The 13,118-nt window shown below is 35.9% G+C and overlaps 1 protein-coding gene across 1 annotated transcript; it reads left to right on the top strand.

The window, feature by feature from the left end:
• The first annotated feature begins 9,544 nt into the window (after positions 1 to 9,544).
• On the top strand, positions 9,545 to 10,486 carry LOC102276888 (olfactory receptor 4K13). The gene has a single exon (XM_005908865.1). The coding sequence runs from the start codon at positions 9,545 to 9,547 to the stop codon at positions 10,484 to 10,486; it is 942 nt and encodes a 313-aa protein (XP_005908927.1).
• The last annotated feature ends 2,632 nt before the right edge of the window (positions 10,487 to 13,118 follow it).

Here is a 13,118-nt window from a genome sequence, read left to right as displayed (position 1 = left end):
CTGCCAACACGAATGCATCAGACTTCTGACCTAGAAACTGTAAGATAATAAATTATGGCTATTTTAAGTCACTAAGTTTGTGGTAGTTTTTATAGCAGCAGGAGTAAACCAGCACATCACATTTTAATTAAACAATAACATATTAGTATACTTTTCTTTTTCTGTCCTTTTACTTTTAATCTATGTACCTTTATTTTAATGATGTCTTCTTGTCTGTAACACATATTTTATCCAATATGACAATCTCTGTGTTTAATTTGGTTATTAAGCCATTTGTTGGACTGTGAAGAAAGCTGAGCGCCGAAGAATTGATGCTTTTGAACTGTGGTGTTGGAGAAGACTCTTGAGAGTCCCTTGGACTGCAAGGAGATCCAACCAGTCCATCCTAAAGGAGATCAGTCCTGGGTGTTCTTTGGAGAGAATAATGCTAAAGCTGAAACTCCAGGACTTTGGCCGCCACCTACTGCGAAGAGTTGACTCATTGGAAAAGACTCTGATGCTGGGAGGGATTGGGGGCAGGAGGAGAGGGGAACGATAGAGGATGAGATGGCTGGATGGCATCACCAACTCGATGGACATGAGTTCAGGTGAACTCTGGGAGTTGGTGATGGACAGGGAGGCCTGGCGTGCTGCAATTCATGGGGTCACAAAGAGTCAGACACGACTGAGCGACTGGACTGAACTGAACTGAAGTGAAGTCATTTATATATATCATGATTATAGGTACAGTTTGGTTAAAACTGACAAAACATTCTATTTTATATTTGTTTCGCCCATTTTTTCTGATTTTGTCCTTTCTGTTTTGGGGGAAATATTTAAGTATTTTCTATTATTAATTTATATTTATTCATGTTAATAATGTTGACTTACTTATCTTTTTCCTGTGGTTTTTAGTGGTTATTTAGGGTTATAAATATATACTGTACATCTTTTCATTGTAAAATTTTGAAATTATATATTTCTGTGTGTCATATAAGAAAGTTACAGCAGTATACTTCCATTTACCTCCTCGCAGCTTTTATATTTGTGTTGTATATTCAATGTCTACTATTTTCTTACTGAGCTAATACATTCAACAACACATTATTATTACTTTTGCTTTGCAAAATTATTTACTTTTTAAAGAGAAATATAATAAAAATTATCTTCTGTTCTCTCCATGTTTTAGTTCTATTCGTAATTTTAAGTGCACTAATCTTTTTTCTGCAATGTCATCTCTGTCATTAATACCATTCAATGCATTTTCATCTCACAAATAGAATAGCTCAATCCCATGTTTCAATTTGGACTTTTTTAATATCCTCCATGACTCAACCATTTATACTGTAGTACTACTGCTTCTCTTGATGACCAAGATAAATTACTCTTTATAAGGCTGTGGCACCTTTCCTTGCCTTTGAGTCTTTGGGAAAGGAAAATGTAGTTACTGAGTGGCAGCAATAAGTTGAAGTTAAGAGAAATCTTAACACATCTTCTGGTGAAAGCATATCCCAGAGCTTCCAGAACTACAGAGTCTAAAGTTGTGGGGGAGGAGGGGGGAAATACAAATTCTACAGATTCTTCCCATAGGGGAACTTAGGACAAGATGACTTATAATAATCACTGGTTAAGAGTGTATATTAGAGAATGCTACCCCAAGACAGCGGAATGTTCAAATGTGATAGCAAAATGGATGGTTCAAATGTGATACCAAAAAAAAAAAAAAAATGGGATAGCAAATGATTACTCTAATGTTCTACCAGCCAGCACAGTACCTTCTCTGTTATGCAGTAAATGATAAGGCCAGTAGATAATCTGCTCATTGGTAAACCCTTGAATCTCTTTTGCTGAAAACTAAGCTTAACTAACTAACATATCATAATAAAACTCTTCTTACATTGAACATTTCATATGTCCTCAAGAGTAATGATGGTCAAAGGCTCTTATCATCCCAGTCATTGTGCCATTTGAGTAATCAAATTAATTCTGTTTAAAATATTTATTAACATTATTTAACTATAAATATTTACAGTGTTTCATGTTAGCATTAAAACAAACACTTTTCCAAATTAGACCTGAGAAAACATAGGGTTCAGTTCAGTTCAGATGCTCAGTCGTGTCCGACTCTTTGCAATCCCATGAACCTCAGCACGCCAGGCCTCTGTGTCCATCACCAAATCCCAAAGTTTACCCAAACTCATGACCATTCAGTCGGTGATGCCATCCAACCATCTCATCCTCTGTTGCCCCTTTTGCTCCTGCCCTCAATCTTTCCCAGCATCAGGGCCTTTTCAAATGAGTCAGCTCTTCACATCAGGTGGCCAAAGTATTGTAGTTTCAGCTTCAGGATCAGTTCTTCCAATGAACACCCAGGACTTATCTCCTTTAGGATGGACTGGTTAGATCTCCTTGCAGTCCAAGGGACTCTCAAGAGTCTTCTCCAACACTACAGTTCAAAAGCATCAATTCTTCGGTGCTCAGCTTTCTTCACAGTCCAACTCTCACATCCATACATGACTATTGGAAAAACCATAGCCTTGACTAGATGGACCTTTGTTGAAAAAATAATGTCTCTGCTTTTCAATATGCTATCTAGGTTGCTCATTATTTTCCTTCCAAGGAGTAAGTGTCTTTTACTTTCATGGCTACAATCACCATCTGCAGTGATTTTGGAGCCCAGAAAAATAAAGTCAGCCACTATTTCCACTGTTTCCTCATCTATTTGCCATGAAATGATGGGACCGGATGCCATTATCTTAGTTTTCTGAATGTTGAGCTTTAAGCCAACTGTTTCACTCTCCTCTTTCACTTTCATCAAGAGACTCTTTAGTTCTTCCTCACTTTATACCATAAAGGCAGGTCATCTGCATATCTGAGGTTATTGATATTTCTCTCAGCAATCTTGATTCCAGCTTGTGCTTCCTCCAGTCCAGTTTTTTTCATGATGTACTCTGCACATAAGTTAAATGAGCAGGGTGACAATATACAGCCTTGACGTACTCCTTGTCCTATTTGGAACCAGTCTGTTGTTCCATGTCCAGTTCCAACTGTTGCTTCCTGACCTGCATACAGGTTTCTCAGGCAGGTCAGGTGGTCTGGTATTCCCATCTCTTTCAGAATCTTCCACAGTTTATGGCAATCCACACAGTCAAAGTCTTTGGCATAGTCTATAAAGCAGAAATAGATGTTTTTTCTGGAATTCTCTTGCTTTTTCAATGATCCAATGGATGTTGGCAATTTGATCTTGGGTTCCTCTGCCTTTTCTAAAACCAGCTTGAACATCTGGAAGTTCATGGTTCATGTATTGCTGAAGCCTGGTTTGGAGAATTTTGAGCATTAATTTACTAGCGTGTGAGATGAGTGCAATTATGCAGTAGCTGGAGCATTCTTTGTCATTGCTTTTCTTTGGGATTGGAATGAAAACTGATCTTTTCCAGTCCTGTGGCCACTGCTGAGTTTTCCAATTTTGCTGACATATTGAATACAGCACTTTCACAGCATCACCTTTCAGGATTTGAAATAGCTCAACTGGAATTCCATCACCTCCACTAGCTTTGTTCGTAGTGATGCTTCCTAAGGCCCACTTGACTTCACATTCCAGGATGTCTGGCTCTAGGTGAGTGATCACACCATCGTGATTATCTGGGTCATGAAGATCTTTTTTGTACAGTTCTTCTGTGTATTCTTGTCACCTCTTCTTAATGTCTTCTGCTTTTGTTAGGTCCATACCATTTCTGTGATTTATTGAGCCTATCTTTGCATGATATCTTGGTATCTCTAATTTTCTTGAAGAGATCTCTAGCCTTTCCCATTCTATTGTTTTCCTCTGTTTCTTTGCATTGATTGCTGAGGAAGGCTTTCTTATCTCTCCTTGCTCTTCTTTGGAACTCTGCATTCAGATGCTTATATCTTTCCTTTTCTCCTTTGCTTTTCCCTTCTCTTCTTTTCACAGCTATTTGTAAGGTCTCCCCAGACAGCCATTTTGCCTTTTTGCATTTCTTTTTCTGGGGATGGTCTTGATCTCTGTCTCCTGTTCAATGTCACGAACCTCCATCCATAATTCATCAAGCACTCTGTCTATTAGATCTAGTCCCTTAAATCTATTTCTCACTTCCACTGTATAATCATAAGGGATTTGATTTAGGTCATACCTGAATGGTCTAGTGGTTTTCCCTACTTTCTTCAATTTAAGTCTGAATTTGGCAATAAGGAGTCCATGATCTGAGCCACAGTCAGCTCCCAGTCTTGTTTTTGCTGACTGTATAGAGCTTCTCCATCTTTGGCTGCAAAAAAATATAATCAGTCTGATTTTGGTGTTGGCCATCTGATGATGTCCATGTGTAGAGTCTTCTCTTGTGTTGTTGGAAGAGAGTGTTTGCTATGACTAATGTGTTCTCTTGGCAAAACTCTAATAGCCTTTGCCCTGCTTCATTCTGTACACCAAGGCCAAATTTGCCTGTTACTCCAGGTGTTTCTTGACTTCCTACTTTTGCATTCTAGTCCCCTATAATGAAATGGACATCTTTTTGGGATGTTAATTCTAGAAAGTCTTGTAAATCTTCATAGAACCATTCAATTCCAGCTTCTTCAGCATTACTGGTCGGGGCATAGACTTGGATTAAATAGGGTTAGCAAGAGGCAAAGAGCATAACTTTTTGGTGAGTCAGCCCTTATAGGGAATTTCAATCAAGTAGCCACATGATAATATTGCTTTATTTCATGCTATTTACCAATTCTAATTACAAGGGAGGCTGTACAATGTCTGTAAATGAATTCAGGTATCCATTACAAATGAAGAACAGGAGAAGGCCACACAGCAAATAATAGCAGTCTCTGCTACATGTTCTATGATCATGGCTAAATTAGACACTAGTGAGGAGAATAGTCGAGTTGGGATTGACCTTGGTTAGTGAGATGCAGCTTTTTATACAGTTTGAGGCTTCATGGAGGTACATAGGCATCTAATCCCAAGAAAATGAGGTGTCATTATCAAGAAAAAAGAAAGTCATGGTTGGGAAGCTAACAAGTTTTGCTTATAGCAGTTATTGTCACTGTTACTCAGTATTGCTAGAAAATTTTAGTTAACAAGACAAGTAATAGAAAAAATATTAATGTGTGGAGATCATTTTATCATTAACCTAATACAAAGAAGAAAAAGTAGTAGAAAAACTATTAGAAATGAGATGTCAGCAATCATACCATTTACCAGCTATATATGTAAAATAAAAACAGTAGCAGTAAGATCAATCATGTTAGGATAAAACCCAATATTAAGTGTAGCACTCAAGTACAAAATGTGCAAAATTAGATTTAACAAAAATATGTTACCAAAAATGTGTTGAAATAACAAATATGACAAAATTTTGCTGTGTCATGATAGTAAATATTTAAAGGGATGTAAGAATTTCCTAGAATACTCAATTTTGTAATTCTCTTAATTTTTTCTACATTTTATAAGTTTAATATTGTGATATCAAAATGACTAGTAGAACTTGTTTTAATTTTAGAAAATCAATCAAATTAATTTAGAATAAAAATATATAAAAACATACAAGAACCCTTTGAATGAATAAATCAATGAGAAAGGACATGCTCTTTCTAACACTAAAATATACCATCAAACATAAAGAGTAAAAATAAAGTGTATAAGACCTCCTCAAAAGTTAACAGCCAAGACAAGGAAGAAAATGAACAGACCCAAAAAATAACCTGATCCATCTACAAATTTGCTAGGTTATAAAAAAAAATCATAACAAATTGTTAGTGGAGTAATTATTTCATTGGAATGATGGAAAATTTCCTCATATCATTTCTCAAAAAATTTCAACAGATTTGAGTTTAAATGTGACATTTTCAACCTTATAAAATTTACAGTTAAAGTCACCTATAACATATATATATATATATACATTTTCCTGAATATAATGTTTCTTAATGCTTATTTTAGAAATTAAACTACTTTAGAAATTAAATTAAAAAGAAAAAAAAGCTATACAAAAATCCCACAATTCACAACTAGTGACAACTTCCAACACCCCCTTGAAAATCTACTGTAGCCTTTAAAGAATTGTCAATTTGAGAATTGAAAATGGTGTCTCAATTTCTGTAATGGCAAAAGTCTCTTTTAACAATCCCAGTTACTTTTTACTGCCAGTCTCTGAGGACTCTGAAACAATCAAGTGAGTTTTCTCCTTTATACCTCCTATTAAGGGATACATTTATATATTGAGCAGTTTGAAGTCCAGAGAAGAAAATAAAGTCACTGGAGAATAACTGAGCATTCAGGATTTCATAGTGATGTTACTTCTAAAGTACAAGTGCAACTGGTAGGTTACGTAATCCTGATGTGTTACTCTAGCTATATATCACATCTATTATGTTAGTTCTTTTATGATATAAATGTGTCTATAAATGATAAAATTCAAATGCCAAAATAATAACTGAGGTGAGGGTTGAAGAGTGAAATTGCACTGGGAAAAAAAACGTATTTTTATATAAGTGGAAAAAATATAAAAATCACTCTAATCATGTTTACTTGAAATTAAGGCAGCAATCCAGGCCAAAGAAATTGTTCTTAGAGAAAGGGGTATGTTTTCAAGATATTTTAATTGTTTGGCTACCCTGATCAGATTAAATGACTTTATTCTTTGAGCTACTACATAATATAGACAAATTTGAATATTTGTTTCTAGGGATGCAATTATTTTTAAAGGGAGATAGATAACAAAACTGTAAGGATAAAATGCCTGATTCATGGCTTGGACAATCATAGAGTTCCAACACATACAAAATATTGATGCTTTCATTACACTTGTTCAGAATTATGGAGAGGAATATATGACGAACTATCCAGTGACAGCAGTCTGAAAATGGCCATATATTTAAATAAGCATAGTTTTTCCAGCGGTCATGTATGGATGTGAGAGTTGGACTATAAAGAAAGCTGAGTGCCAAAGAATTGATGCTTTTGAACTGTGGTGTTGGAAGAGACTCTTGAGAGTCCCTTGGACTGTAAGGAGATCCAACCAGTTCATCCTAAAAGAGATCAGTCCTGGGTGTTCATTGGAAGGACTGATCTTGAAGCTGAAACTCCAATACTTTGCCCACCTGATGCGAAGAGCTGACTCATTTGAAAAGACCCTGATGCTGGGAAAGATTGAGGGCAGTAGGAAAAGGGGTACAGAGGATGAGATGGTTGGATGGCATCACCGACTCAATGGACATAGTTTGGGTAAACTCTGGGAGCTGGTAATGGTCAGGGAGGCCTGGCGTGCTGATGTTCATGGGGTCACAAAGAGTCAGACACGACTGAGCAAGTGAACTGAATTGAACTGAACTGAGTTTGTAAAAAAAAAAAAGAAGAAGAAGAAGAAGAAGAATCACCCTGTCTAGGATATGATGTTTGCCAAGTCAATGATCACCTTCAAATCTACTTATTTGCATACTTCAGAAAAACACAGAAGACACAGTGGCTATAGCTTAGATAAAATCATTGTCTTGCATTAAAAGCACAAAGCACAAAGAAGGAATGATGATTCACATATCAAAGATTTCCATTTTCTATCTGACTACCATGTGAAAGAAAGAAGTTTCTATGCTACTCTGAGTAATGGTGTCAAACATAATGGTTAGAGTACGGCCACTTATTAAATGTGTGTCTTACTGATATTAATCTTACATATCTAAGTGCATATAATGTTCATTATGGTCAACTGGATATATTGTGTCTCTAAAAACTATACTGTGTGATTAACAGTTTGAAGGTACACAAATAATCAAATATTTCCTATTTTATTCTCACATTTTGGCATTAGGTCTGACTCTAGGCTCTGAAGAAGGCAATAAAAGCCTAGAGATGATCATTAAGCCTGTGATTAAACTTGAACAATAGAGCTAAAATCAGATACACAGGGGAGGCAGTGAAATAAGTGAATTTATGTAGATGAAATATTGATTTTTCCTTTTATTTGTATTTTTTTTTATTCTTTTTTTTTTATTCTTCCAATTTTATTTTATTTTTAAACTTTACATAATTGTATTAGTTTTAAAAAATAATTTAGCTTAGCAGAGTCCACCTCAGTCAGCACCACAGTATCTATGACTCCTGTCTCTCCTTGACAAAGTTAAAGGTTAAAGGAAATGTAAGGAAAATCAATGAGAGGAAACAGGTCCAAAGGTGAGAAGTAACTATCCAAAGATGCTATTCTGTTCAAACAGTTCATCATACTTTTAGTTTGTTTGTTCAGATGCACAAGGGTAAACCATTGAGTCACCCTGCTCCTTACATCTCTTAAGCTGAACAGGACTACCTTGGTTACATCACGAGCTCATGGTCTTAGTAACAGTATTTTTGGTATTTCTACACACTCATTGTATTTATGAAAAATGTGAGTTAAAAAGCAAATATCAGATAAAAATGGTCATGGATTTTACAACACTTGCCTGCCAATGCAGGAGATGCAATTGATATCCCTGGGTCAGAAAGATCCTCTGGAGGAAGGCAAAGCAACCCTCTCCAGTATTCTTGCCTGGCAGGCTACCGTCCACAGGGTCGCAGAGAGTTGAACACAAACCAGTGACAGCATGCAGCATGCAGGGTAAGAAAGCACAGATGGAATAAACTTATTTACATAGCCATATAGGGAAGATGTAGGAAAATAGGTGAAATGAGTATCTGCACTTTTGAGACTTAATCTGGTGTTTCAGTTGTAAATGAATAGGGTTTGATCTCAGTAAACTATGGAGCTGTCTCAACACCTAACTTTCTATTAACAATACATGTCTTTAATCAATCTACTTCAGGAAGCATAATGCACATAATGTGATTTGGGCAATAATTTTTTATTTATTTTATAGTGTTATTTACTATTCTCATAATGTTTATGGGATGAGTAGTCTAGTAGTGATGAATTCTCTTTCATTTCTGATTTTGCTAAATTGCATCTTCTCTTTTCTTCTTAGCCTATTTAGAGTATCATTGCTTTAATTCATTTTTTTTTAAACAACCAGGTCTTGGTTTCACTGGTTTCCTTTGTTATCTTTCTCTGAATTCCACATTTAATTTTTGCTATAATTTTTGTTATTTTCTTCATGTTGCTTTAGGCTTGAATTGGTCTTCATAATATCTTTTTTAGTAAGGTAAACTTATTGCTGCATACTGAGGATATCATAATGTACTTCTTGAGATTCACAAAAGATAAAAATCTACCTCCAGGAGATTTTGAAAACTCTCTTTTGTCACTCTAATAGTATAAGTGTTTCTACACAGTGTGATCTGGAGCTGAACATGAAAGGAGACACGTTATCTGTGTCCAACTGAACTTGCCTTGCACTAACCATGAGAAAATTTGATATAATTTGGTGCATAATCATCACATTTTTATGGTCTCGTGGTCCTATGAAATATCTCCAACTGCAAAATACCTACAAAGCAGTTGTAGTGCCAAACTGTCATTTCCCTGAATAAAAGGCAAAATGCTAAAGTAAATATTAAGTTCCCTGACCTGTTAATCCCTATTATACCCTGTTTGTTTTCCCTTTTCAGACAGCTTCTGCAGAAGGATGAATGGATCTTCTGAATAACAGATCAAGTGTTTCTGAGTTCATTTTGGTGGGACTTTCTACTTCTCAAGAAACTCAAATACTCTTTTTCGCAATCTTCTTTCTTGTCTATGTCGCCATCTTCGTAGGAAACCTCCTCATTGTCATCTCTGTGATAGTTGATAACCATCTTCACTCCCCCATGTATTTCTTTCTGGCAAATTTATCATTCTTTGATTTATGTCTTTCTTCTGCTGCAACTCCCAAAGTGATTTCAGACTTCCTTAGAAAACACAAGACCATCTCCTGGTGGGGCTGCATGACCCAGATGTTCTTTATGCACTTCTTTGGGGGTGGAGAGATGTCTCTTCTGATAGCTATGGCCATTGACAGGTATGTCGCCATATGCAAACCCTTGCACTACAAGACCATCATGAGTCACAGGGTGCTCACTGGGTTTCTACTGCTCTCATGGGTGATCGGGCTTATCCATACTACAAGCCAGATGGTTTTTACAGTGGGTTTGCCTTTCTGTGGTCCCAATGTATTGGATAGCTTTTTTTGCGACCTCCCCCTGGTCATCAAGCTTGCCTGCACTGAAACTTACATCCTAGAGCTCTTGGTGATTGTGAACAGTGGGCTCTTGTCCCTGCTCTGCTTCATTCTCTTGCTCATATCCTATGTTGTCATGCTGGTCACCATCTGGCAGCACTCCTCCAGTGCATCCTCTAAGGCTCTGTCTACACTCTCTGCTCACATCATTGTAGTCACTCTGTTCTTTGGCCCTGCCATCTTCATCTATGCTTTCCCATTTAACAGTTACTCTGTAGATAAATTTCTTTCTATGTTTTACTCTATCATCACTCCTCTCCTTAATCCAATTATTTATACTCTGAGGAATCAGGAAATGAAGGCAGCCATTAAGAAACTAAGCAAACATCATATTGGTGCTGGGCTCACCCACTAAATATTGTCTGTAACAAACAATTGTTCCATGTTCTCTGCTATTTGTCTGCGTGTGTGTGTGTCTGTGTGTAAGTCGCTTCAGTCATGTTCGACTTTTTGCTACTCCATGGACTGTAGCCCAACAGGGTCCACTGTCCATGGGATTTTCCAGGCAAGAATACAGGAGAGGGTTACCATTTCCTCCTCCAGGGCTATTTGTGGGTAGTGAGTCTTAGGTATTTATAAAAATATCATAAGTAAGTATTTAAATAATATAAATTTTCTTATGTATAAAATCCATGACTAAAATTATTCTTATAAAAATATTTTAGTGAACCAATATATAAAAATATGAAATTTTAATGAAAGCACATTATATGATGTTTAGTGTGACTTTTAGTTTTCATGTTGTATGTAGTAATTTACCAGGTATTAATCTACCAATCAGAGAAGGCAATGGAACCCCACTCCAGTACTCTTACTTGGAAAATCCCATGGATGGAGGAGCCTGGTGGGCTGCAGTCCATGGGGTCGCTAAGAGTCAGACACTACTGAGCGACTTCACTTTCACTTTTCACTTTCATGCATTGGAGAAGGAAATGGCAACCCACTCCAGTGTTCTTGCCTGGAGAATCCCAGGGACGGGGGAGCCTGGTAGGCTGCCATTTCTGGGGTCGCACAGAGTCGGACATGACTGAAGTGACTTAGCAACAATCTACCAATATATGTCAACCATATAGAAGCTTCACAGAGGAGTTATGATTTGAATGACAATTTGAAAAATAATTTTTCACTGTATAGCTTCAATAAGCTAATCGTCTTTAGAATGTATCATGTAGGTAGAAAATAATATTTCAAAAATTTCTTTGGCAACCCGAATAGTTTTCTCAGCACTATACGACCTGAAATATTGAAGATCAAAATCACAAACTGCTCATTGTATCTTGCTATACCAGATAGCTTGAATACTAATATTCTTTTAACTAAATTCAGATATTTATGACTGATTTTTTTTAAACATTAAAAGTTTTTAACCTCTGAAAGATTTACACAAAGGACATAGGAAAATCTGAAAATTTTAGAGTGATGACCACTCAACTCCACTAATTAATCATTAATTAATTGCCATTCATCTATAAAGAGCTTTCAATATGGTGAAAAGAGCCTTCTCCTCCTTCTCCTTTCTCTCTGCCTTTGTCTCTCTTCTTGTACTTTCTGCTATTTCTCCCTACCTTATTTCCTTCACAGCTTTCATGTCTCCCCCATCTCTTCTTCTCTCAAAGAGCCTTTATATGGTAAAGAAGATTTTTGCCTATGATACAACTGCTCTTTGGTCTATGAATTTCCTTATAAAAATAAATTAAAAATTAAATTTCAGTGTGCTGACATTTACCGGTTATATAGACAGAATAACATTTCATATGACTATATTTTTGTTAAGGAAAACGATTACTTTATAGAAACAAAAGTTACAAGATATGTAACATTTCATTTAATAAAAACTTTTCGTTGTTCATATAATCAAGATGATAAAACTTTGTTGTAAGCTATAAAAGAAGACAGATTTAAAGGTACATAAATTCTTTTGGGATGAAAATGCTCAGTTTTGTAAAGCTGTCAATTTCTCCTATGTTTATCATGAGTTTCTAATATTGCATCGATTGATTCCACTGGGACTTGTTTCAACTTCAGAAAATAATTCTATTTTATTAAAAAATACAGAATATCTAAGAAAATTCTGAATGACTAAAGCATCAACATGTCCTTCCTGATATTAAAATGCACTGTAAAATGCAATGAGTAAAATGAAAACTTGTGGTAACAATATGAGAGAGAATAGGTAGATCAGTGGAACATGATAGACCAGCATAAATACAGTCAGCTTATTTTACAAGTGAGAGAATACAAGATAGACTTTCAACAAATGGACATTCACATACAAAAAAAAAATCTAAACATAAACTTTACACTCATCACAAAAATTAACTCAAAATAGATCACAGAATTCAACATAAAATGTAAAATTATAAAATTCATAGAAGACAACATAGGAGGAAATCTAGATGACTTTGGGTTAGGCAATGACTTCTCAGATATATCACAAAAGGCACAGTCTCTGACAGAATTGGTAAGCTGGATTGATTAAAATAAAAAAAAAAAATGCTACTCTCTGAATGACAATGTCAAGAGAATGAAACCACTAGCCACAGATGAAGAACAGATTTGTGAAGTACATATCTGAAAGGGACCACTATCCAAAATATAAAAAGAACTCTTAAAACTCAAAATAAGAAAATAAACAATCCCATTTTGAAAATGGGCAAAGACCTTAACTAACACCTCACCAAAGAAGTCATACATCATGTATCATCAGGATCATGCAAATTAAATAGTAATAAAACACTACTACACAGTTATGAGAATGGTCAAATTCCAGAATACCGATGACACCAAGTGCTGGCAAAGATGTGGAAACACAAGAATTCTCATTCACTGCTGGTGCGAATGCTAATGGTACAGCCACCTCAGAAGACAATTGGTGGTTTCTTACAAAACTAAGCATATTTTTACAGTATGCTTCAGCAGTTGTGTTCCTTTGTATTTACTCAAATGCACTGAAAACTATCCAGAAAAAAAAATGCACACAGATGTTC

This window comes from Bos mutus, chromosome 10 (assembly GCF_027580195.1).
Source record: "Bos mutus isolate GX-2022 chromosome 10, NWIPB_WYAK_1.1, whole genome shotgun sequence".
Classification (NCBI taxonomy): domain Eukaryota; kingdom Metazoa; phylum Chordata; class Mammalia; order Artiodactyla; family Bovidae; genus Bos; species Bos mutus.
Note: the sequence above shows the minus strand (reverse complement) of the source record. Positions and strands in the feature narration are given on the sequence as shown.